This window comes from Triticum urartu, chromosome 5, assembly GCF_003073215.2.
Source record: "Triticum urartu cultivar G1812 chromosome 5, Tu2.1, whole genome shotgun sequence".
Lineage (NCBI taxonomy): Eukaryota > Viridiplantae > Streptophyta > Magnoliopsida > Poales > Poaceae > Triticum > Triticum urartu.
Window position 1 is genome coordinate 362,775,085 of NC_053026.1, and position 26,996 is coordinate 362,802,080.

General features: G+C 46.7%; 1 protein-coding gene across 1 annotated transcript; it reads left to right on the top strand.

Annotated features, from left to right (window-relative positions):
* The first annotated feature begins 5,396 nt into the window (after nucleotides 1-5,396).
* On the top strand, nucleotides 5,397-8,500 carry LOC125556005. Its single transcript, XM_048718809.1, has 2 exons — nucleotides 5,397-6,728; nucleotides 8,182-8,500. The coding sequence occupies exon 1, from the start codon at nucleotides 5,488-5,490 to the stop codon at nucleotides 6,712-6,714; it is 1,227 nt and encodes a 408-aa protein (XP_048574766.1). The 5' UTR covers nucleotides 5,397-5,487; the 3' UTR covers nucleotides 6,715-6,728; nucleotides 8,182-8,500.
* The last annotated feature ends 18,496 nt before the right edge of the window (nucleotides 8,501-26,996 follow it).

The following is a 26,996-nucleotide window of genomic DNA, read 5'->3' on the forward strand; positions in this document are numbered from 1 at the left end:
TGGAAAAGGTAAAAATAAAGATTACATGGTGAATTGCCATAACCTGCAAAAATAGGACAACATGCATACACACATATTCGGAAAAAGTAGTGATACTTGAATCTTGAATTTGGATAGTACAAGGATGTGTTTGGATAGTTGGATCTTGAATTTAGATAGTACGAGGATGTGTTTGGTTGTTGGCATTCTTTCCATGCAGGCCCTGACGATGCCAAAATAGACGTTTGGTTAGCTAGGATGCACTGAATTCATGACTCGCATGGTTCTTAAAGCATCTCTGGGCTGGGAGAGGAATTCACATGTTTCCAGGGGATGCATCGTTGCACGCGGTTACATGCGTTGGAAGCACGAGAGACGGGATGCTTCGGTCATAACTCCACTCACCATTCAAACCCCTATTATTTCACCACCCCTTCTTTGCCATTGAAGGCCGGCTTTGCTCGACCATCTTACTACTTGAATCCTTGTCCCCTACACTAGTGCTCACCTCTGATGGCTCGCCGGCATTGAGGCAAGGAGCCTCAAATCGGGGGATATGGAGAGGAGGCTCAAGTCTTCTTTTCCCATCTTCACCAAGCCGCGCTCGGCATGTATTGAGCACCCATCAATGGCTGGTACCTTGAGGACTGCCTGTGAGTGTGCGGGTGTGGCGGCGGGGACATCATTTGCGGCTGTATAGAGTTCCAATGAGGGTGCCAAGAAATTCCTAGCTTTGGAGGCAGGGATTCTGACACCCGCCACGGCTCCCGCAGCTGGAGCGTTGGGGTCTTCTTCTTCGGCTCTGGCATCAACACCTCTATCGCATGCGGCCACTGTAAGTTTTTCTATCTACAAGAAGTTACATTAGTTCGTAAACTTTGATTGGAGGATAGAAGAGGGGATTGGATATGCGGTTAGGGTGTTTTAGGCCGATTTACGATGCTTTCATGTCCACCTCAAGCGGAATGCTTAGTTCCTAGGGGATTCGGTACGCAGTTAGAGTATTTCATATACGTGCATTTGATTAGCATGACTCGATTAGATTGTACACATAACAAATTTGTGGCAGACAATGTGTATGTCAATTTGGATTGTACATGCACATTGCTAGATTGTGCACTGCTTTGTCTTAGATCATGCCAATGTGCATGTCAATGGTTATGCTAGATTGTGCACTGCTTTGTCTTAGATCTCGCTAATGTGCATGTCAATGGTTATCCTCACTGCTTTGTCTTATATCTCGCCAATGTGCAATGCCCATGCTTATGCTTCAATTTTGAATTAACGATGTCTTTGCATGTCCATGATTGTGCAATGCCTTTGTGTTAGATCATGCCAATGTGCGATGTCCATGCTTAATCTTATTCTGAACTACCGATGTCTTTGCACGTCCATAGTTGTGCAATGCCTTTTTTGTTAGATCGTGTCAACGTGCAATGTCCATGCTTATGATTCGCTTTTGTGCAACCTATGTATTTGCATGTCCATGATTATGCAATGACTTTTGTGTTAGATCATGCCAATGCACAATGTCCAGGATTATGCTTCACTTATGCACTTCCTATGTCTTTGCATGTCAATGATTTCTCCTTGAGTTGTGCACTTCCTTGATTTATTGTGCAATGATAATCACCAATGTATGCTTAATAGACAAGGTGATGAAGACCAAGTGACACGTCATGGGAGGGGGTGGCTGCCATTCATCGCCTGGCTTCCAGGATGTGCTCCGCTCAACCCATGGGCATTAAGCCTAAATTGCCGGGGAGGAGGGAGGCGGCGGTATCGCCTCTGCGCCATCATGTCCACTGACCCAATCTGGGCCACATGCCGAGAGAACGGTACATGTCGGTTCTATGTCCATATGGATATGGACGACATGGCCATGTTTGTCGTCTTGATGGCTTTCCAAAAGCCCCTCAAGAACTGGCTCGAGATACGCCTTCCCATTGCATATCAGTGGCCTCCTGCCGGTGGTGTGAGGAATGGGTGCAGGTGTCCGAGTTTGGTGACCAGGTGTTGTTGTTTCGAAACTAGAGTGAGTGCTGGCAGAAGCACCACGTGAAGTAGGAGGAAGTCCTCGTCTTTAAGCTGACGGGCGGGGGCTTCAAGGTAAATATCTATGGCAATGTCACATCCACTACTAAGCCCTATGCTTGGCATACCTGGGGCTATGCGGCCAGAATTGCTTCCACGCTATCTAAATAGTAGTGTAAGTAGTGTTTGTCGTTGAAATGTATATATTTTGTCTAGAGGACAAAAGCTCTGATGTTATGTTGCGCATGTGATGCCCTTGTTGTCTTAAAACATGTTACCTTCCCTAATTAATATCCTGATATTATAGAGCTAAGTGTTTACGTCAGTTGCCCCAATTACTCTGAGTATGTTGCCTTCAAATCATGCAATTTTGTTCTAATCGTGTTATTTTAGTATGTAGTGTCATGTTTAGGATGATGTGTAGCATTGGCATGGTAAGCTTACCAAATTTGAAGGGGTGGATATAACGCCTCATTGCACATAAAAACACCCATGAAAATGGAGCCGAGGGCTATAGGTTCACTAGAGGCATCTCTCTCATAAGGATAGGATCGGTGGGTAAACAAATTACTGTTGGACAATTGACAGAATTGCACATAATTATGATTGTAGTTCTTCATGGCATAATTCATATATAGGCATGACGTTCATGACAAGTAGACCGTTAAACTTACTAACACCTACTACTATTACTCCACCTCATGACTGTTATCCAGCATGCATCTAAAAGTATTAAGTTCATACAAACGGAGTAACGCATTAAGCAAGATGACATAATGCAGACAAAGTAAGACCAAGCAATATGTTCAAACCCTGTTGTTTTATCCTTAGTAGTAACAATACAATACGTGCCTTGCCCTTTCTGCCACTGGGTAAGACTAGCCCCAAGATTGAATCCACTCCCTCTGAAGATCTACTCATCCAATTGGCCAAAGAAGACTCATAGATCAAAAAGCATACATAGCTATAAAATCACACATAAATTAAATCTCACAAGGCTCAAATATTTTCAATGAATAGTCTAATCATAAATCCACAAATTCATCAGATCACAACAAACACACCAAAAGAATTACATCGAATAGATCTCAAAGGAGATAATTGCATTGGAGATCAAAAGAGACAGAGAAAGCCATCTAGCTACTTCTATGGACCCGTAGGTCTTGTAGGAAATGCTCACACATCAGCATGGAGGTAGAAAAGGCGATGAAGATAGCCTCCCCAATGGTTCCCCTCTTCGGCGGAGTACCGGAAAAGGCCTCCAGATGGGATCGCGGAAGAACAGAGCCTTGAGCCAGCGGAAAAATTGTTTCGGGCCTCGCTCCATCTTTTTTGGAATATTAGGGAATTATAGCCCAGGAATTAGGTCCAACGGAGCCTCACGGGCCCCACAAGTGTTGATGGGACGCCCCTCCTACAAGGCGCACCGTGTGATCTCGTCGCCCCCTCGTATATCTCTTGGTCTCTCCTCGAAGCTTCTAGTGTCTCTCATAGTCCAGAAAAAATCAACGTGAAGTTTCATCATGTTTTGACTTTGTTTGGTTTGGTTTTTCTGTGAAACAAAGAAAATGGGTAAAAACAGAAACTGACACTGCGCACTAAGTTAATAGGCTAGTCCATAAAAATAATATAAAATATCCTATATAAAGCATGCAAAAATGATAATATAATAACATGAAACAATAAAAAATTATAGATGTGTTGAAGACATATCTGTAATCATGTGAAATTGGTTTTTGTTCAATGTTTCGATCATGTGTTATGTTGTTCTTCCTCTAGTGGTGTCGTGTGAACGTCGACTGCATGGCACTTCGCCATGTTTGGGCCTAGGGGAAATCATTGTGGGATTGTAGATGATGGCTTGAGGGAATGCAGAAAGCTATACCCTAATTTATGAGCCGTTTCGTAAGGGACTGGATTATGTTTCATACTACGGTTAGATTTATCTTAATTCTTCTCTTGTAGTTGTGGATGCTTGCAAGAGGGAGGGTAATCATAAGTAGGTTATTTGTTCAAGTAAGAACAACACACTAGCTCCACACATGACAACTTATCAAAGCAATGAATGCGAGTCAATGAATCATGGTGAAAGTAACTAAACGAAACTCATGAGTGTCCTCCAGAACGTTTTAATCACTATAAGAATTACTTCTGGCTTGTCCATAGCAATATCTGTCAAAATTGCCTTACCGCACCTGCAGAGAATATAATCTGAAAAGCACTTATCAATTCCTTCTGCCCCTTGTTGGGTTTGACACTCTTACTTGTCGGAAGGACTACGATTGATTCCTTATACTTGTGGGTCATTAGGGAGCAGGGAGAAGAAGAGGGGGGGGGGTTCAACCTTCATGAGCTCCATGGCATTAGCCCTGTCTCCAGCCTATACCTCGCCTCGAATCCCCCCAATCAATTGCCGCCTCCCAGTGCCCTCCCCTCCCCCGTGCGTGTCGCCTTGCTGTAACCCCACGCATGTCTTCTTCTTCGCAGAGGCCAACCACGGAGGCAGTGGAAATGCGCCATCCTCAGTGGCGTAGGTGGTGATGTGTGTAGCCAGAGCGGAAGGCGCCACTGTGCCTCCGCACGCTTGAGCCACTATCGCAACCGTGCCTCCTCTAGCATCGTGAGTATGTGTTGCTTCAAGATCGCGACAATGCCCTTGTCGGCCGGCGGCGAGGGCCAGTCTACGACACTTGGGGTGATGCACTCTCGGGGAGGCATGCGTCGTCGGGTGAGAGCCTCTACCGGCCGCGGAGAAGTCGCCCCGGCCCCTGGCTTGGGGGGGGGGGGGGGGTCGTCGACGTCTGCCGCCGCCGCCGTTAAGACCTCTCGCCGACCTCATCGGATGCGGCGAGGAGGAGCCCCTAGCTAGCTCGGAAGCCCGAATGGTGTCCGGCAGCACGAGCGACGGGCACGGTCCTGTCGCAGTTGTCGAGAGAGGTTGCCATCGTCAAAACCATCTCCTTGTGTGCTCTACAATCTCACTCGCTCTCGGCAAGTCAACGAAGGGGGAAAATGGGACAATGCGAGGGGCCGCCAGTGTTTGTAGACAGTGGACGCAAGCGTGTCAGTGCCGGGCACGTTCCTAGAGAACAGGTGGTTTTTTCTACCGATAGTGCATCAAGATTTGTGTTTTTGATACAACGGCCATCAGGTAGTTCGCTCGGAATGTCTAAAGAGCTGACATTTCCTAGATAGCATTTTCCTTTATTATTAGGTATCAAAGGAATTTCCCCGCAACAAAAAGGTTTCGAAGAAATTAAGCAGACCATTTCGAATTTCATATTTCCAAAAGAGTTCACCCATGGTGACTGATGTGGTGAGTTCAAAAAGAAAAAGGCGAGCGGTGTGGTGGTAAACGCGACTCTCTGCTGCTTTTCCTTGCCAAAGCCTGGTCCAAACCAAACGTACTACCTGCCTCCGTCCTTTCACTATAAGCCAAGCCGAAGACACCTGGCCTCTCACTAGGTACAAACCATGGCCATGGCCGGATCGTCCACCACCCTCCCTCCGCCGCCGCAGCAGAAGGCGGTCGATGTCCTCCCCGTGGACAGCCTCCGCAACATTCTCCGTCGCCTCTCCCTCGCCGACCTTCTCCGTGCCGCCCTCGCCTGCCACCGCTGGCGCCGCGTCGCCGCACGCTGCCTCCCCCGCACCGCTCCTCTCCTCGGCCACTTCTTCCACCCCACCGCCACCGGTTTGCCGCCGCCCCTGCACTCGGCATCCAAGGACATCGTCATCGAGGCCCCCGCCGTCTTCGCTCCCCTCGACGCCTCCGCACCGAACCTCTCCCTCGACTTCGCTCCGGAGGCCTCCCGCTTCGTGCTCCACGACTGCCACCAAGGCCTGCTGCTTCTCGAACCGCTCGCGTCGCTTCCCAAGGGGATCCTCCCACGCCTCCTCGTCATCGACCCGGCCACCCGCCGCCGCGTGCTCCTCCCGCCGCCGCCGCGCGACACGGTGCCCGACGACCAGCGCTGGCGCAGCTGCAGGCACTACGTCGGCTCCGGGCTTCTCTCCCGCGCGCACCCGAGCAAGCTCTGCTTCGAGGTCGTCTGCATCTCCATCGACGGCGGGCACCCCCGCGCCTGGGTCGCGTCCGTCGACGACGGCCAGTGCCGCTGGCGCGCGCTCCCGCGGGCCACGGAGGTGGAGGTCAGCTTCGACCCCTGGTGGTTCGAGTCGCGCTGCGTGCACGCCGCCGGGAAGCTCTACTGGCACATCTGCAACTCCGGCCGCGTGCTCTCGCTGGACCCTTCCACACTGCACTTCTCTTACCTGCTGGCGCCGAAGGAGATGCCCAGGTTCGGCAAGTTCCGCATCGGGGAGACGCCGGACGACGGGCGGCTGTGCATCGCGACCGTGGAGGACCAGCTGCTGCGGGTGTGGGTGCGTGGGGAGACCAGGTGGAGCGACGATGGGTGGTATCTGGAGAGGGAGATGAATCTCACCAAGGTGTACGACACGGTGCCGGGCCTGCCCAAGGACAAGTGCCTCAGGATCTTCAGTGTTTGGCTCAGCGACATGGACGCGGGGCGTACCGGCAAGCTGTTCATCAGAACGATGGGGTATGGGCGCTACTCCTTACATCTGGACACCGCCAAGATCGAGCGCATGCACACCAAACATGGCAAGGAGTACGGCCACCCGATGTGCGCCTACTTCCTCGCGTGGCCGCCTGCCTTCCTCGCTCCAGACAACTGACTTTCTGATGATTGGTAAAACCTTCTTCCCTACTACCCAACGGATGTGGCTTGACCTTGTGCTTAATTCTCCAGATCATTTTCCTATGTGGTGTGCCTTGAATTGTTTGTTGCATGTTCATGTGTATGCGTTGGTACTTGGTAGCACATATGTGTCCATTTGTTCTAAGTTGATAGAAGTCACAGTGCTCAAAGTGGTAATTAATGAATGTGCAGCAATCATTCCTCTAGGTATGAGAATGAGATACTCCTATATGCTCGTGGTCAAAATTTCTGTTTTAGAATTTGCAGTCATAATTTTTGTCTAAATTCCTCTAGGTTTGAGATATATGCTAGTGGTAGAAGCCCTAATTGCATACTGTACTTTCTTCCTCTATCTGGCTCATAGTTTATCGCTACACTGCAGTACTATACACATGTTTTCATCCCTATCCCGATCGGTCACATTTTGCATTTCAAAGCATTCACTATTATGGGACCAATTATGGTGATGGAGTTTGGTTAAATCTTCAGTTCATTTTAGTTACTCATGTTACCCCGGGCAGACAACTTGTTCTTGTTTCATGCTAGCTACTGTACTTAATTTGCTTACAGGCTATCTCTAGAATTGCAAAATGCTGGGTTGCTTACTGTATCATTTTTTAAGCTGTTACTATATAATTTTGAAAAGAGCAGTGATTAAAGGTAAAGTCTGTTACATAAATTGGAATTTTATGAATTTGATATGCTCTGTTCAATGTTTGGAATTGGACATTTTATCTTGTGTTTTATCTGCGCCAACAAATAAAATCTTCCGTGTTATAAGTGTTGTACCTGGGAATAAATTATTCACTGATCACCTTGCACATTTTGGATTCATGTGTATGAAATCTGCCAATCGTTGAGAGTTATACAACCTATCATGTTTTATGGTTGCAACATGATTGTTAACTCCGGCTATTCTTTAAAAATACCTGTGCTTCAATTAATGTTGTTCATCATCTCATTAGCGCTTAAATTGTTTTTCTCATGGAAGTACCTTATCTTTTCAATTTTTGATTGCTTGAAATTATTAAATGCTGTTTAGTTGTACTGGTAATATGGTTTAATGTTCTGCATAGCGATATACTGGCAATATGGTTTTTTTAGAACGAAATAATATGTTTTTTTCAGTTTAACAAACAGACCAATTGACTCAAATACTCTTTTCGCAATACTCAGCATTTTCTGTAAGAAGTCTCAGCATTTTTCAGTTCATCTGAAATCACGCAAACTCTCCGAAAACTATTTCTGATAATCTTTTATCGAAAAAGTTGAACACTCATGCATGTTTCAGTTTTATTGCACCATCTACATAATCTTAAATTTCTTTTTTGCTTATCAGTTTAGCTTTTATCTGATCTACCGCCTTCCAATATGTTCATGGCATGATAATGGTTCGATCCCCAGCAAATTTGTGTGGCTTATATCTGCAATTTATGTGAACCAGGTTCCTGACTTCCGAGATGTGGAATCAGCACAGTTTTTGTTTGAAGTCAGCTCAGATCATATCACCCCTAGGCTCACTGATGCCATCTGCAGCTTCACTCAGCGCAAGGACGAAGAAGCGCTCCTGTTACCTTATTTATTAGACCATCTAAGCAATGTCGCCAGCTCCTATATATGTAATTTATCTAAGTGTCTTTTGGACCTGATGATATTCTCAAAACTGCCATCTGAGCATCCTTGATATTCTCGTACGTGTTGCATGCGTGCAATATTTATCTCACCTTTGACCATTTTTGTGTCATGTACCCACAGCCAGATTTGACCATATTCGTATGCGTAGGGACAGGCCCAAGTCTTCAAACTAAAGTCTAAAACTAGGTAGTTGGAAATTGTAGGTTAGTTTCAAATTTGCAATGCTGCTCCTGATCACATTTGTGTAGCTCATCTTTTGCGTACATCTAGTCTGTAGCAAACAGCAGATCATAAATTACTAACTTAGAAGTGAAATCATACAGATAGAACCCCTGCAAAAATGGTTCTGAAACTCCAAGCCTTCAACGTTGGGAAGAAGACTGTAGCAAACTGCAGATCACAAAGTACTACTCCAGTTTTTTTCCCAACGTTGGGAAGAGTACTACTACTCCCTCCGTTCCGAATTACTCCCTCCATTCTAAATTACTTGTCTTTAATCCGTATCTAGACTCATTTTAGTGCTAGATACATCCGTATCTAGACAAATCTAAGACAAGTAATTCGGAACGGAGGGAGTACTTGTCTTAGATTTGTCTAGATACGGATAGTCTAGATGCATCCGTATCTAGACAAATCCAAAACAAGTAATTCGAAACAGAGGGAGTACTTGGGAACCAAAGGGAGACGGTTTCATTTATTAATATAAAATATAATTGTTCTACGGTCTCTTCCTAAAAAAAAGGGAGACGGTTTCGTACTTGGTGTAAGTTTGGGATATCGTCACTTTTCCTAGCCAGCACCGTAAGCTGCTGTGCAAGCCAAAGCTGAGCAAAAGCAAATGATCTGCTGTCTCCGTGCTGCAGAGGCTGACCAAAAAGCAAAGGTGGACAGGACAGAGCAGTTGAGGGTGTCTACCCTCGTGAAGATGCCACGGTAACAAGGGGAGGCGGAGAGCATGCGAGCGCTGCTGTTCGACGACCGTAGCGTTTGTTCTAGTACTTGGCACAGGCGCTTTCTGGTGGTCAGGAATGCAGTTTCCAGTCTGGTAGGCTGGCACCTGGCAGCCAAAGCTGTGGTGAAAAGCGAGGATTTCTTTTTTGTCTCCACGCTTCACGACTGAGCAGCACGCAAAGCTGTATAGGCGCTGATCCCTCGTTCCTTGTCCTTGGTCTGTCAGATCGCTTGACAAGGCTGAAACAGAAACCGCTGTAATCTTTCAAAAACAAATTATAAAGTAATCTTTCAAAAACAGAAAACGCTGTCATAACCGATGGTCTCCTACCTGGTCAAACAGTTTTTGCGGTGACGTTTTACTTGTGGCAATCCTCTAAGGGCATGGCCAACGCTCCACGCTGGACAGCTGCTCCGCCTGTCCACGTTGGAGAATCATCTGGCGTGGAGAATCGAGTTAAAAAGACTACTGCCTGCAGACCCGAACGACCTCTTGCAGAGGAGGTAGGCGCTTCATCAATAAAGCAAAGAAACTGAGGAGAGAGAGATGATGGGTCAGAGAGGGTTGAGCTCATTTGAGGGAAAGAAAAGAACATGAAAAGCTGGTGAGTGGCCCCAGGGCGTTGCTGCTTCCGTTGGTTCCATGCTCCCATACATAGCTGCTCCACGCAACTTTATACACATGCATACATGAGGCTACCGTTTGGTACTGCCACCGTTGTACATGCCCTCAGGGCATGTACAATGATGACATATGGATACAGAGGCTTCATGACAAAAATTAATTTAAGGCATATGTGTTGATTTTTTTCTCCCCAATGCAAGCTATTACTAGTGGGCCTCATCAAAGAATAGAAAGTGACTCTTATTACACATGCATCCCTCCTCTTCATTTTAACTTTTTCAACTTTATGCACCGGACCACACTTTTTCTCTCTAAGCACCCGCCTCCTGAAGAGGATCCTGCTTCCCCATCCGAACCTATTTTTTCTGTTATCCGATCGTACTGAGGCATCACCTTGAGGCTATGCATTGGTCATGCCCTAAATGGCAGTAGTAGGGCATAGTCAATGCTCCAGCATGGACAAATACTCCAGCACACCACGTTGGTTCGGATAGCTGAGCTTAGCAAAAGGTGTAACTTGCAGAGATAGATAGGATCCTGCATAAGAGGCCGGCTCTCCCTTGACAAAAGTGCAGACGTTGCCAATGAGGAAGGGTTGGACATCACCGTGCTAACTTTAACAGGACAAGCCTACTCTATGGTGAATAGAAAAAGGCTGCCAACCCTGAGGACAATATCGCTGCTTCCGTTGGACCAAGGTAGAATTAAACAATGGCTTTAGTTACTTTTATCTACGTGAAACGTTGGGATAGTGGTGTGGTGCTGCTCCCATTGTACATGCCCTAAAAAGCGCTGATTCTCCCAAGAAACCGCGGCGCATATTCTCTTCTAGTGCAGGTTCTCCTAATGTGTTTGGGTACAGGTTGCTGCGTGGATTGGCCTACATGATGATGTGGTGAGGAGCTGGAGATTTGAGGTTTCGGTTAGAGAATGGTGGATTAAAAATGTGATTGAGCGTAGAAATCAGAGAAAGGCAATCGCCTCCTTGTTCATGTTAATGTCTTGGGAGATTTGGAAAGAGCGCAATGCGAGGGTCTTTCGCAACACCGCGGCTACTACCTTGATGGTCGTCGTGAAGATCAAAGAGAAGGCCCATCTTTGGGCTTTGGCAGGCGCCACTCACTTGAGTATTGTAATACCGCGAAAGTAATTCTTTGTTCCCTGTTTTGCTGCTATTTGTCTAAAACCTTCCTCCTTAATCAATGAAAATGGCAAATCTTTTGCCTTGTTTAAAAAAAGCGCTGATTATTGTAAGTTGCTGCAGCTACTTGGCTGGCTACGCTTAGGGGTGGAAACGGATCGGATGCGGATCGAATAGTGCTCTTACCACTTCCATTTTCATATTTTCAAAACGAATACGAATCCGAATACGGATATTATCGGATACGGATGCGGCTCGGATATTATTCGAATACGGATACATATCGGATATTTTCTTGATTCGAAACGGATACGAATAATATCAACATATTGCTTAAGTAAATTAGTCGATAGCTATGTGACCTAAAATAATCAACTTGTGACATACAATAAGTCAATGATAAATAGGTTTATGTATAAATACTATTGTAATGCATAATAATTTATCAGTTTAATCATATAAAGAGTAAAATTTGACCACTTATTTGGCTTTTATGTTGGATAATTGGAATATTGGGCCTAGAATTTTAAAAATTACTTCCCATAATCTTATTCGGATACGGATATATCCACTTCCATATCCATATTTGTGTCAAAATCTCCTACCATATTTTATTTTTTATTTGTTTAATAAATTCGGATACGGATAATTTCCATTTCCATTTTGGTTCGGATGCGGATGTTTCGGATACGAATAGGCATTTTCTTGAATACGAATATCGGATATTTTGGATTATCCGCTACCACTTTTCACCCCTAGCTACGCTGCCTGACCAAGAGGGCTGGGGCTGAACCCGTATGATTCAGCGTTCAGTTTTATTTTCATTATGCTAGCCATTTCTAGGTTTGCCTGAAGTGGCACAATCTATCTATTCAAAATGCCTACCCAGTGACAAAAATCACTCTTGTTTAATGTTCTGGTTAGCAGACTGGTCGGGTTCTTTTCTACTTGGTGCAAGTCTCGTTCACTTGTGTGCCAGCACCCGCTACTCTGGTAGAAAAAGCTATTTTTTTGCGGGTAGAAAAAGCTGAGAGAAAAAACAAGGCGTTCCAGTCTCCATGCGAGCAATCATCTGATTAAGCAACAAGGCCAGGCTCATCCTCATCCTTCCAACACAAATTCATAAAGCATATGCCATGCCTGCTCATGACACTCTTGGCGAGAAGACCACAAATAGTGTGTATAAAAGTAAAAATATTTGTAAGCGGTATAATGGTGTTCAAAATGCCTATACAGCAAGCAACAAATCTCGAGATGGGATCGGAGGCCTCCGGATTCTCAGGCCCTTAAGTCTCGTGGAGAAGATGAGCTAGCGCATCTTGTCCCGGTTCATGCGCGCAAGACGGCAAGTAACAACACGGCGACGTGTGGGGTTGACTGTGACAAGGGATCACAATGGGCAGAGAAAGCCAACGAACATAAGGATGGAGAAGGTCATGAAGATCCAAAAGGAGGCCTCTCCAACCCCGACCGCCACACCTTCCATTGCCCCTCATTCGCTAGATCCAATGCTCGCGCTTCCGGTGGCTCCCGTTGCCACTTCAGCGTTGGGCATAGCTCCCCTTCCGGCGATAGCGGCCCCATCTTATGACATGTTCTCGTCTTTGGATCATGTCACGACATCATTGGGATTGTTCCAACATAGGCCAGGGCGAAATCCCTACTCGTTTGCTGATGCTGGCAGCGGCGACACCTGCGGGTGTCATCCCCTTTCAGGAGACGCTGCCACAACGTTTTCTCCGTTCCCCTACTCAAGCACCGAGGGAAACCCCAGGTCCAGTTCCTTGGACCGAACAATGACAACATCATCGCGTCGTTCCCCTTCCTAGAGGCATCATCTTGCTTGCTCGTAGCGTGTTTGCTATTGGATTTTGAGTTTCGGGCCATCGTCTTGGTTAGGGTCATTTCTCTTAGATAGGGTAGTTTAGTGTTGTGTTGTAGCTTCTATTTGGGACTAGCATCCCATGTTTGTCTGCTCTGGGCACCATGTTTATGCAACCTTTGGTTGTGCCATCCGATGTACCCCCTCCCTCATATGTTCTCACTTCAACTTCTTCTATTAATGAAAAAAATACACAAGCATTGTGTATTCGCAAAAAAGGTGTCCATGTGTCCGCGAAGAAGGTTGACATGCCACGGGAGGGGGGTTTGGGAGAGCCTCCAGCGCCTAAATTTGTGGGAGGACAAAGAAGAAAATGTTGTTTTGGACGAGAATCTAGAAAAGGGTGTAGATCCCTTGGCGGTCGCAAAGGTTCCTCCCAAGGGTATTGTCTCGGCTTCAAGGCCTTTGAAGCTCCTTCATTCGGATCTCTCTGGGCCTCCATTCTATGATAGTGTCATTGTCAATGACTATTCAAGATAGAGTATTCTTTCTTTCATCCAAGGATGAGAAACACTCATGAACTCAAGCAGGCTCAATAAAAGTTCAATGGAGACATCTTGGCAATTAGAAGTGACAATAGAAAAACCCTAGCATTGATGGCTCAATATTTGTCACTTCTATAAGAGGGTTTTGATGTGGTTTTACTGGGGGGGTTTCACATATCTCGCATTTTCTAACACTAATCCTTCAAGAAAGAAGAAACTTGTTTTTCCTATTATTGTGCAGAAATATATATTTCTGAAAGGAAACCAATCAAGATCCCATCAAATGGAGCAACTTCCCTTTTGGTCAAGATCACAACAGACTGTCCAAAGCGCAAGATGGTGTATGGTACGAGTGCACACGCTTGTACAATATACCGCCGCCACCACCTCATCGAGAGGAACGACTTTCGTGAAAGGTGACAATGCGCGTCGGAAATGGTTCCAAGGTTGATGTGATCGCCGTCGGCACGCTACCTCTGCATCTATCATCGGGATTAATTTTAGACTTGAATAATTGTTATTTGGTGCCAGCGTTGAGCATGAACATTATATCTGGATCTTGTTTGATGCGAGAAGGTTATTCATTTAAATCAGAGAATAATGGTTGTTCTATTTATATGAGTAATATCTTTTATGGTCATGCACCCTTGATGAGTGGTCTATTTTTATTAAATCTCGATCGTAGTGATACACATATTCATAATATTGAAGCCAAAAGATGCAAAGTTGAAAGGATCGATATAGTTGACTAGAGGGGGAGGTGAATAGGCAACTAACAATTTTTAGCTTTTCTTTACCAAATTAAACTTTGCATCAAAGTAGGTTGTCTAGATATGCAACTAGGTGGGAAACCTATATGATGCAACAACAACGAGCACACAAGCAAGCAAGGTATGTAACACAAATAAGCTTGCACAAGTAAAGGGACGAGATAACCAAGAGTGGAGCCGGTGAATACGAGGATGTGTTACCGAAGTTCCTCCCTTTTGAGGGGAAGTACGTCTCCGTTGGAGCGGTGTGGAGGCACAATGCTCCCCAAGAAGCCACTAGGGCCACCATATTCTCCTCACGCCCTCACACAATGTGAGATGCCGTGATTCCACTGTTGGTGCCCTTAGAGGCGGCAACCGGACCTTTACGAACAAGGTTGGGGCTCTCTCCACAACTTAATTGGAGGCTCCCAACGAAACTACAGAGCTTCACCACAATTGAATGTGGCACCGAGGTGACCTCAACCGTCTAGGGTGCTCAAACACCCAAGAGTGACAAAATCCACACAAGAAAGTATGGGGGAAGCAAATATCCTTTGGTGGAAGTGTAGATATAGGTCTCCTCCTTCAATCCCTAACAAATCAACAAGTTTGAGTGGCTAGAGAGAGAGATCGGGTAAGAGAGCTTGAGTAGCATTAATGGTGGAGTGAGAGAGGTCAAAGGTAGGTAAGGTAGGTGGAAGAAGCACCCTTATATAGCAACCCTAAAAATCCAACCGTTACTGCATTTTCTATACTGCAGCGGTACAACCGCTCCTTGTCCCGGTACAACTGGGACACACGGTTTACGTGCAGAACCCTACCAAGCGGTACAAACGGGCGACTAGGCGATAGTACCGGTTTAAGAGAACAACCGGACCAACCGCCCAGCCACCGCTCAACTACCGCATAGAAACAGTAGGGAGTCACCCCTGAGTGCGGTAGTCGAGCGGTATAGGACCGGTGCAACTGCTTGGCCTTGAGCGCTGGGGATGGCTAAGTCCTGAGCGGTAGAACCGCTCCGGGCACCGGTGGTACCGGTACGACCGGACCAATCGGGCCACCACCGCCTGAGTACTGCATCAGAACAGAAGTCTGACCGGTACTTGGGCGGTACTTGGCCGGAACAACCGCCCTAGTCATTGCTGAGCATGTTGGTGGTACCACCGCCCGGAAGCAGCGGTACAACCGCTCGAACAAAACTGGTAAGCGTCAAGAACCAGCGGTACAACCGCTCCTGGAGAGCGGTACAACCGCTGGGAAGCCACAGTAAGCAGTAGGATAAGAAGGGAAGAGCTCTCTCTCACAACTAAGGAAGGCAATAGAGGGGAGAGGAAAGTGTACGTGAAAAGATTCCCCCAACTCTTTCCAATGTGGATTCCCTCTTGATAGTACGGGTTCCCTACGACCAAAGAGATAAAAAGCGAAGAAAAACTCCGTCTTCGATCTTTTCCTTCCAGAGAGAATAGCTATCCAATGAAAGCCTAACCACCGAGAACCTGAAGCACTTAGCACAAGATTAGACCAACAAAGGGTTGTCATCATAATCCAAAACACAAAGTAGGGAAATGCCCTTACAATCTCCCCCTTTTTGGTGGATGATGACAACAACAAGATTTGCACGAGGGAAGTCTAGAAAATGTTGTCGGGACTCCCCCTAGATGTGTGCCCCAATTTTGTCACCCATCAAGGGCGAGACTCCCCCTAGATTTTATAGACTCACCACTCCTACTCGACAAGAGGGAATGCGAAGATAAGCAATAAGCACATAATATGAAGGTAAAGATAATAATGGAATAAACAACAATATCATCGATAATAAAGATAGATAGCTAGATAAGCACATGTCTTACACCATGCAAGATGAGATAAGCACCAAGGTTCACAAGCCAAAGTTTAACACCACGAACGAAAGGAAAACACAAACCCAAGCAAGGCAAAGACCCATGCAAATCCCGAGACCTATAGAACTCTCTCCCCCTTTGGCATCAAGACACCAAAAAGGAAAAGAGCGAAGCTAGCGCCCCAAAAGCTCAATCGTCCTCCTCTGACTCCTCGGTAGCATTTGGATCCTCATCATCAGCAGACTCGTCATCATTGTCGTGATCGGATTCCTCCAAGATATCATCAGTTGCAGCAATGGAGGTGGAAGGCTGGCTAGGGACCTCATCATCAGACCACGTGCTGTGTGCAGAGATCCAGTGCTTCTCCGGTGTGATGCTCTTCTCAGAACCACTCTGGACAGGCATGTTGAGGTGCTTCATCATCGCAATCTGACGACGCCGTGCATGCTTCTCATTGACATGGGCCTCATACAACTTCTTCTGAATGTCAGTCTGGAGGCAGAAAGTCTTCTTCACCTTAGCTGTGAGCTTGGCCACCCAAGAGGGCTTGGCCCCTAGCTCCATCTCAAAGTCCTCATCGTCTGACGTGGCATAGACATCCTCAGGAGCATTAGCAGGGAAGCGAGGCTCGGCGTGTCTCTTCTTCTTGAGTAGCTTGACCTCATGAACAGTGAGATTATCGGGAGAGGTGAGAGTCTCTCCAGGATGCCGAACCTCCCAAACTGAGTTCAGAAAGCACATGAAAAACGGAGCATAAATGGGGACCTTCCTATAGAGGACCATGTTGTACATCTCATGCCACAGCCAGTTGGACACATCAAACATTTCCCCAGAGCCCACCTTGGTCTTCATAGCAACCATCAAGTCAACAAGATAGCCATGGATTTCATCTTGATTTCCCACCTTGGGTAGAAGCACATTGTGAAACACATGATGCATGATGTCATAAACCTTCACCAAATCCTTAGATTCTCCCATGATACCACGGCCCCAAATGTACAGTGGGGCAAGCCTCTCCTTAGGCATGGAATCAGGATGGTCATGAGGACGAATGCCACCCCTTCCTTCCAGACCGGTATCATCATACCCAATAGCATTACAGAAAGCCCTCCAGGGCACTTCAAAGAGCTCATCACGACACATGAACGTGAGAGTGCGAGTGTCATCTTCTCCAAAATGAACAGTGGCATAGAACTGATGGATAAGCTGAACATCAAAGTCACAGTTCACTGACATGAGCTTGACCAAATCAAATTCCTCACAGAGAGCCAAAGCCTCACCGAAATACTCCAAGTTGTTCCTCCAATGATCAAGATCGATGGTCCACTGCTTGGCATACCTGTTCTTGTTGTGCTCAAAGAGTTCATGAACAATCCGTACTTGCATCTCATTCCGGAACTGAACGGTGGTCCAACGAGGTGCAATAGGAACCTCATAAGGATTCTTTGAGCGGAAGGCTTCCCAATCCTTGGCTTTCCAACGGTGCAAGGGCATGACCACATGTTGCTTGGCAGCGGCAGACTTCTCACGGCGAGTGGGCTTGGTGGGAATCACCACTTCTTCATCAGACTCAGCCGGACGCGGGCATCTCCTAGCCCGCTTCTTGGTCTTGCGAGGAGCAGAGCGAGAACTAGAGCCACCTGTACACAAGCACGAGGAGAACACAAGAAACCCATCAAAGATGAGAGGATTGCACACGCAAACAAAGGAAGGGATGGATTGCACAGACATAGAAAGCAGAACAGGGATACATGGTGCAGATATCCCGGTTGAACCGATTCTCCTACCGATAGTACCGCTCCAGCGGTTGTACCGCCCGTAGAGGCGGTAGAACCGCTGAACAGTGGTACTACCAGTAATAAATAGATCTAACCACGAAATATGAATCACACTAGCCATATTCTAATCTCTAAGAAGTGCAATCTAAGAAGGAGGCAAAATAGATCTCTTCCACCCAATTGTTTAAACAATAAACGTGGAATGTCAAGTAATGCCCTAGAAGTAGGGAGAAAACCCTAGAACGAAGAACGAAGGACATGGGGCATTACCAGCATCCATGGGAAGAAATCGGGAAGGAGGAGGCCTCCTTGGAGAGGATCCACGGAGACCCCACGGATCCAAAGCGCGAGAAGCACTCCGGGGCAGAGGCAATGGCGACCGGCGGCTAGGGCACAAGATGGGAAGGGCTGGGGAAGAAGGGAAAAAGAAATCCCCTCTAGCCCCGACGGGTATAAATAGGCCCAAAGTCGCGCGGCGGTTGTACCGCTCAAGGAAGCAGTTATACCGCTGCCTGGTACGAGCCAGTGGTTGCGGGCGGTACTTCCATTGCCAAGAGGCAACGATAGTACTGCCGTAACCAACCGGTAGTACCTGCCAGACGGGCACCCTAGTGGTTGAGCGGTGGAACCGCTCAAGCACCGCTAGGAGACCGCCTGGGGCGGGACAGCCCGAGTGCACTAGCGGTAGAACCGCCTGTGACCCCGGTTGTACCGCCTGGTCACTATCACCTAAGCCAAGATCAAGTGTGTGCAATTGGACTAGATGGTTCAAGTAAAGGGAAGGCTTGGGATAGAGAGGACACTGAGAAAAAAAGAGAGAGAGGGTCTCCAAGAGCCTATAAGGAAAGCACGAAAGAAACCACACTTGGAGACCCCAACACCTAGAGCCTAAGAAAACAAACTAAGGCAAGGACAAGAAGGACAAACACAAAGCACAAACTCTACCAAGGGGGGTCGGTGGCCGTAGCCACCTATGTATGAATCAATGGGTATGGCATCACGATGAATTATCCTTGGGCCCATGACCAAAACTCATCTATAAAGCACAAGCACCATCAACAACGGCTAATTTGAAAGAGTTGATCAATTTATGCATAATGGGGGGAGGGAGAGTTCATTGAGAGAACAACACTCCCCCTATGTCCATGCCTACATCTAAACAAGATAACAAGTTGAGTATGGTGGGGTGTGCAAGGGTTCAAGCAACATTGCTCGAATCAATGATATTTAGCTCATGCCTTAACTCGCGAAATCTTGGTTCATCCAAGGGCTTCGTGAAGATGTCTGCAAGGTTATCAAGAGTGTTGACATAGTTGAGCTCGATCTCTCCTCGCCTAATATGATCCCGAATGAAGTGATACCGGAGCTCAATATGCTTCGTCTTGAAGTGTTGCACCGGGTTGAGAGAAATCTTGATTGCACTTTCATTGTCACACCAAAGAGGCACTTTGTCACAAATGACACCGTAATCCTTTAAAGTTTGCCTCATCCATAAGAGTTGTGCACAACAACTACCGACCGCCACATACTCCGCTTCGGTGGACGAGAGAGATACACAACTTTGCTTCTTGGAAGACCAACTCACCAAAGAGCAACCGAGAAATTGGCACCCTCCGGAAGTGGACTTCCTATCCACTTTGTCTCCCGCCCAATCCGAGTCCGAATAACCTACAAGCTTGAAGTTTGCTCCTCTTGGGTACCATAGGACAAAGTTTGGGGTATGAGCCAAATATCAAAAGATTCGCTTGACCGCCATGAAGTGACTTTTCTTAGGTGCGGCTTGAAACCATGCACAAATTCCCACACTCAACATGATATCCGGTCTAAATGCACAAAGGTAAAGCAAAGAGCCAATCATGGAGCGATATACCTTTTGATCCACTGCTTTACCATTGGGATCTATGTCAAGTTGGCATTTGACGGGCATAGGAGTGGACGCCGGCTTGACATCACTTAGCTTGAATCTCTTGATCATGTCTTGAGTGTATTTGGCTTGGTTGATGAAGGTTCCTTCTCTTCTTTGCTTCACTTCGAACCTGAGAAAGAACTTCAACTCTCCCATGGAAGACATCTCGAACTTTGAGGTCATGAGAGCGGCAAATTCCTCATTGAAAGCTTTGTTAGGGGAACCAAAGATAATATCATCAACATATAATTGGCACACAAACAACTCCCCTTTGACCTTTTTAGTAAAAAGGGTGGGGTCGATTAGCCCAACTTCAAAACCACGGTCTTGTAGCAACTCGGCAAGGTGGTCATACCACGCACGTGGGGCTTGTTTAAGGCTATAGAGTGCCTTATCGATTTGATACACATGATCAGGAAAGTAGGGATCCTCGAACCCGGGGGTTGCTTGACATATACCAACTCATTAATGGGACCATTAAGAAAATCACTCTTCACATCCATTTGTTGTAACTTAAAGTTATGATGAGAAGCATATGCAATCAACATGCGAATGGAATCAAGACGAGCAACTGGGGCAAAGGTTTCACTGTAGTCGATACCCTCGACTTGGGAGTAGCCTTGTGCTACCAAACAAGCTTTGTTGCGAATGATAATCCCATGAGCATCTTGCTTGTTCTTGAATACCCACTTGGTTCCAATGACATTGTGGTTCCCCGTTGGCCTTGGTACCAATCTCCACACCTTGTTGCACTCGAAGTTGTTGAGTTCTTCATGCATGGCATTGAGCCAATCCGGATCTTCGAGCGCCTCATATACCTTTTTGGGTTCAACAGAAGAGACAAACGTGTGATGTTCACAATAGTTTGCTAATTGTCTATGAGTGCTTACCCCCCTTTCTTAAGCTTCCAAGCACATTTGTCATGAGATGATCCTTGGTGGAGAGCTTGGAAGCAATCTTGGCGGCACGACGCTCCAATTCCTCCTCGGGGGTGAGACGAGGAGTGGTCACTTGATCATCTTGAGCGCCGTCTTGAGCTTGTTCTTGATCTCGAAGAGGCTCTTGATCTTGAACTTACTCGGAGGAGAGAACTTGACCTTGGGCATCACTTGATGTTACAACACCATCTTGAGATTGACCTTGCCCTTGGTCTTGTTCTTGAGGTTGAGGGCCTTCACTTTGTTCTTTGGAAGCGTGTGGGCCTTGGGTTGGTGATGGCTCCACATGAGTGGAGCATTGTCCTTCTCCTTCGGCCACAAGGGGTTCCTCAATGGGTAGGATAAAACCAACACCCATTCTTCTTATGGCTTGGGGAGGAATTTCATCACCTACATCACAAGTGCCACTTTGCTCCACTTGGGACCCGTTATTCTCATCAAACTCCACGTTACATGTCTCCTCAATAAGTCCCGTGGACTTATTGAGGACACGGTAAGCATGGGAGTTTGTAGCATAATGATACGTCCATTGTGCATCATGCTTTTATATCAATATTTATTGCATTATGGGCTGTTATTTCACATTATGTCACAATACTTATGGCTATTCTCTCTTATTTTACAAGGTTTACATAAGGAGGGAGAATGCTGGCAGCTGGAATTCTGGGCTGGAAAAGGAGCAAATATTAGAGACCTATTCTGCACAACTCCAAAAGTCCTGAAACTCCACGGAACACCTTATAATAAATAATGAAAAATCCTCGCCAAAGATGAAGACCAGGGGGGCCACACCCTTCTCACGAGGGTGGGGGGCGCCCCCCCCCTAGGGCGCGCCCCCTACCTCGTGGGCCCCCTGGTGGCTCTCCGATGACCATCTTCTCCTATATGAAGTCTTTCATCGAGAAAAAAAATAAGAAGCAACCTTTCGGGACGAAACTCTGCCGCCACGAGGCGGAACCTTGGCGGATCCAATCTAAAGCTCCGGCAGAGCTGTTCTGCCGGGGAAACTTCCCTCCCGGAGGGGGAAATCATCACCATCGCCATCACCAACGCTCCTCTCATTGGGAGAGGGCAATCTCCATCAACATCTTCATCAGCACCATCTCATCTCAAAACACTAGTTCATCTCTTGTATCCAATTCTTGTCTTCAAGTCCGGGATTGGTGCTAGTAGGTTGCTAGTAGTGTTAATTACTCCTTGTAGTTGATGCTAGTTGGTTTAATTGGTGGAAGATCATATGTTCAGATCCTATATGCATATTAATCCCCCTCTGATTATGAACATGTTTATGCTTTGTGAGTAGTTACGTTTGTTCCTGAGGACAAGGGAGAAGTCTTGCTATTAGTAGTCATGTGAATTTGGTATTCGTTCGATATTTTGATAAGATGTATGTTGTCTAGCCTCTAGTGGTGTTATGTGAACGTCGACTACATAACACTTCACCATTATTTGGGCCTAGAGGAAGGCATTGGGAAGTAATAAGTAGATGATGGGTTGCTAGAGTGACAGAAGCTTAAACCCTAGTTTATGCGTTGCTTCGTAAGGGGCTGATTTGGATCCATATGTTTCATGCTATGGTTAGGTTTACCTTAATACTTTTGTTATAGTTGTAGATGCTTGCAATAGAGGTTAATCATAAGTGGGATGCTTGTTCAAGTAAGAACAGCACCCAAGCACCTGTCCACCCACATGTCAAATTATCAAAGTACCGAACGCGAATCATATGAACGTGATGAAAACTAGCTTGACGATATTTCCATGTGTCCTCGGGAGCGCTTTTCCTTATATAAGAGTTTGTCCAGGCTTGTCCTTTGCTACAAAAAGGATTGGGCCACCTTGCTGCACTTTATTTATTTTTGTTATTTGTTGCTCGTTACAAATTATCTCATCACCAAACTATCGGTTACCACTTATTTCAGTACTTGCAGAGAATACCTTGCTGAAAAAGGTTTATCATTTCCTTCTTCTCCTCGTTGGGTTCGACACTCTTACTTATTGAAAGGACTACGATAGATCCCCTATACTTGCGGGTCATCACATAACCAACAAATACGCCCTCACGAGCTCTAGCCTCAAATTTAGACAAGCGAACACCTTTCTTGAGAATGAAACACTTACACCCGAACACCCGGAAGTACTTGAGGTTGGGCTTGTTCCCGGTGAGTATCTCATATGGAGTCTTGTTCAAGCCTTTGCGGAGGTAGAGCCGATTTGATGCATGCCACGTGGTGTTGATGGCTTCGGCCCAAAAGTTGTATGGAGACTTGAACTCCGCCATCATGGTCCTTGTCGCATCCATCAACGTCCGGTTCTTCCTCTCCGCTACACCATTTTGTTGAGGGGTGTATGGTGCGGAATATTAATGCTTGATCCCCTCATCACTAAGAAACTCATCCAAGGTGTATTTCTTGAACTCGGTGCCGTTGTCACTTCTTATTGTCAAGATGTTTGCATTGTGTTGACCTTGAGCCTCATTTGCAAAGTTGATGACGGTTTGTTGGGTCTCACTCTTCCTCTTGAAGAAATATACCCAAATGTATCTTGAATAATCATCCACAATCACCAAGCAATACTTCCTACCGCCAAGACTATCAAAAGATGGAGGCCCAAAGAGATCCATGTGAAGGATCTCCAAAGGCCTCTTTGAGAAAATGATAGTCGTGGGAGGGTGAGCCTTTTCATGTAGCTTTCCTTCAATACAAGCACTGCAAGCACGATATTTGGCAAAACTAACATTTGTTAGTCCACGGACATGGTCCCCCTTGAGAAGAATTTGCAAAGATCTCATATTGACATGGGCTAGACGATGATGCCAAAGCCAACCCACGTCAACTTTAGCCATTAGGCATGTCGCGGTCCTAGTTAGTCGCTCCGAAAAGTTGATCACATAGAGACTGTTTTTGACATGCCCAACAAAGGCCACTTTAAGAGTCTTTCTCCACAAGAGGGCCACGGTATCAACATCAAACAAGGTGGCAAAACCCATGAGTGCTTGTTGACGAACAGAAAGTAAATTATATGCAAGGGACTCAACAAGCATGACCTTCTCGATCGTAAGATCATGAGAAATGTCAACCTTGTCGAGTCCCAATACCTTAGAGGACGTGGCGTCACCCCACTCGACGTTGGTGGGCATGGATGGAAACTTTTGCACGTCCACCACCAAGTCCTTGCTTTCGGTCATATGATTAGTAGCTCCACTATCGAGCAACCATGAACCTCCACCGGAAGCAAACACCTACAATGTAACATCCCAAATTTTCAATTTGAAATGTTATACATTAGATCATCAATGCATATCATATTTTATTTGCTTCTGTCTTGATCCTAGAAATTCTACACAACTCAAGGACCCTCGGAGAGAGTTGGGGATTTCATGATTTTCATATTTGAGTTTTCTCAAATTTTGAAAATAGGATCATTTGATTTTATTCATTTTATCTTCAATTATTTCTATTTCAAAAATATGAGAGAGGGAATAAAATGACTTTCCCAAAATAAAGAAATATTGAGGATTTAATAATAAAATCAAATAAGATTTTATTTTGGAGTTATTTGCTATTTTATTTGAATTTAGGAAAAATGCGCGTTTTTCAAAATTGCATTTAGGCCCTAAATAAATGTTCATCCTGTTCGGCTTGATTTTAGAAGACGGGGAAAATTTATTTGGGGATTTTTGGAGTCCGTTTAGTATTTCTTTTATTTATTTTTCTGCGCATAATTATTAAAAAAAACGAAACCTACTTTGGGCCGTGTTCGGTCGGGACTCCTCCGGCTGGGCCTTTAAATAGCGCCGCCACGAGCCCGTTTAGCCCAGCCGCCGCCGCCGCCAGGAACCCTAACCCCGCCGCCCAGCCGCCGCCGCCGCCCCGGGCTGCCGCCGCCGCTGCCCGCTGACCCCGCCGCCGTCGCCGAGGTTAACCCCGCCGTCGCTGCCGGTTTTTCCTAGAAAACCGTTCGATTTTCGCCGGGTTTTCGATCGGTTTTTTTAGATCCGTTTTTTAGATAGATCGGTTTTTTTCGATTTAGTTTATTTAGCGAGCGTTCGCTCGTTCGTTTGTTTTAACGAACGCGTTCATCGTTTAGTTCCAGATAACGAACGTTTGTTCGTTAATCTGCTCGTCGTTTTTCTTTTTCTCGGATTTCCCGCGATTATTTCTGATCGCGATTCCTGATCCGATTTTCGTTCTAGTATAACTTTTCGCTCGTTTATCGGAATCAGGCGATTCAAGCGCCTGGAGTTTCGTCTCGAAACCCTCTTTCCGTTTAACCAACTCAAACAAGTTTTTGCCTCTGTAAAATTTGACTTAGATCCAAATTAGTAAATGAAGCTTGTTTCTTTCGCCGTTTGACTTTTGTTGCTTCGTTCGATTTGATTCTTTTTGCAAACCGGAGTTCTTAAGTTGAACTTTCTGGTTAGATCTCTTAATTAAGTTTTACCCGTGCATTAGATGAGTACTTATTGTATGCTTGTTTGTTTGCGATAGAGTACCCGGAGTGCGCCGCTTGCTACTTCGAATCGCTAGGTTTCGCGGATCATCAGCAAGGCAAGTAACACTTTGATCATACCTCCTACTACCCAGTTTTTATTGCATTAGATCAATCCTCAAACATTGCATGATTAGGATCTAATTAAATTGTGGGTTGGGAAGTAGATGAGGTAGTACCTATTACCTGTTTTATTATCAAACCCTTGGGAGTTACTTCTACGTTTGCTTATATTGCCATGCTATGCTAGTAGACGTGGATTGGGTGAGTGTATCCATGATAGATGTGAGATTTGTTAAATTAATGGTTTATCTAAGGTGGCAACTTAAACACACATCTGGGTGGATTGAGGCACCTGGGTATTCCAACGATTGCCTGTTTTTCTTTTGGACCGCCACCCAGGCTCAAAGGGATCATGAGATTATTCATACTAGAAACTTCCGTGTGCAGCCGTAAGCTACTATGGGCTCTAGCATAGTTGACTAAGTCGTGAGAACTCTTACAGTGGTAGACTAGCAGATGTAGGGGATGTAGGTTGGTACGGTCTACCCGTTCGTAAGGTGCTAGCACTTCTGAAAGACTATGTCTTGGTCATCCGTTTCTCAAACACCATGTAGTGCGAGAATCCCAACGGAGAAGATCGAGTCTTGTGGGGAAAAGTGCACAAACCTCTACAGAGTGTATAAACTAATCATGGTTAGCCGTGTCCCCGGACACGGATACCCCGAAGACGGTGAGACGATATTTCAAGACATCGGGGCTAGCAAAACCCCTCAGTCCGACTGCCCGGCCGCTTCCGCCGGCTCCCCGTCCGACTGCTCTGCCCGGCCGGCTGCCAACTGCAGCCCGACTCGACATCGACAAGACATCGACAAGGCCTCACACAGGCTAGCAAGCTAGCTAGCTCACAGATAGATCCATCCATCCATTCACTCACGGCCACAACACTCACGGCCACAAGCCATGGCCATACTTCGCCACTAGAGCCGGCCATACGCATGCATATACCAAGTCAGATGCACTTGGCACTGATCTCAGATACAGCTCCAGGAGCACTCTGTACAGATATACCAGATATACTCCGACATGCAGGAGTAGGGGTGTTATCTCTCCGGAGAGCCCCGAACCTGGATAACTAGCGCGTGCTACTCGCATACCTGCTCCCGGTCCTATCAGCAGCAGTCTTACCCTCACACTAAGCCCTTGTGGCATCTGTCGACTCGCAACCCCCCGTGAGAACACCACGACAGTTGGCGCCCACCGTGGTGTGGTACTACTACTATGCTACCACGCTGCTGCTGGTTTCGCAGTCCGGGCGGGACCATCTTCGCCATCACCGCCGTGGCGTCGCGCCGTCTCTCCAGTAGAGCTCGGGGGCTCGACTTCGACCCGCCCCCGGAGCGGCCACGCGGGACGGCGCGTCCTCGCCGTCGGCCTCGCCGCCTTCGTCACCACCGTTGCGACACCGGCAGTCTGACCGCGCGCGCGCCGCGCGCGGGGCCTCGTTTCAGTCGACCGTGTCCATCTATGCGCCGCTCGTGTCCGCTCCCCTCCGCGCTGCGCTTTGCTCCGACCGGAGCGGGCGTTCACTGCTCCACATATCGTCTTCGGTAGCTAGCTAGATGCAATGGTCAAACCATTGGCCATACACACTATGCAGATGCGCCCTAGATAATAGCCATACATGCCTTGTACACGCCTCGTACAATATCCGGATACTGGCTAGATAATGGTCATGCACTGCGCGTACGCCCACCATGCGCTTGCTCGCCTTTGTTCTTCTCTGCACGCACATCATCGCCGCCTATGGCCCAGTAGGTCGTCGTGCTCGCGTCCT

Excerpts from the sequence above, each read along its gene's own strand:
- LOC125556005 (XM_048718809.1), top strand. The coding sequence starts at position 5,488 with ATGGCCATGGCCGGATCGTCCACCACCCTCCCTCCGCCGCCGCAGCAG.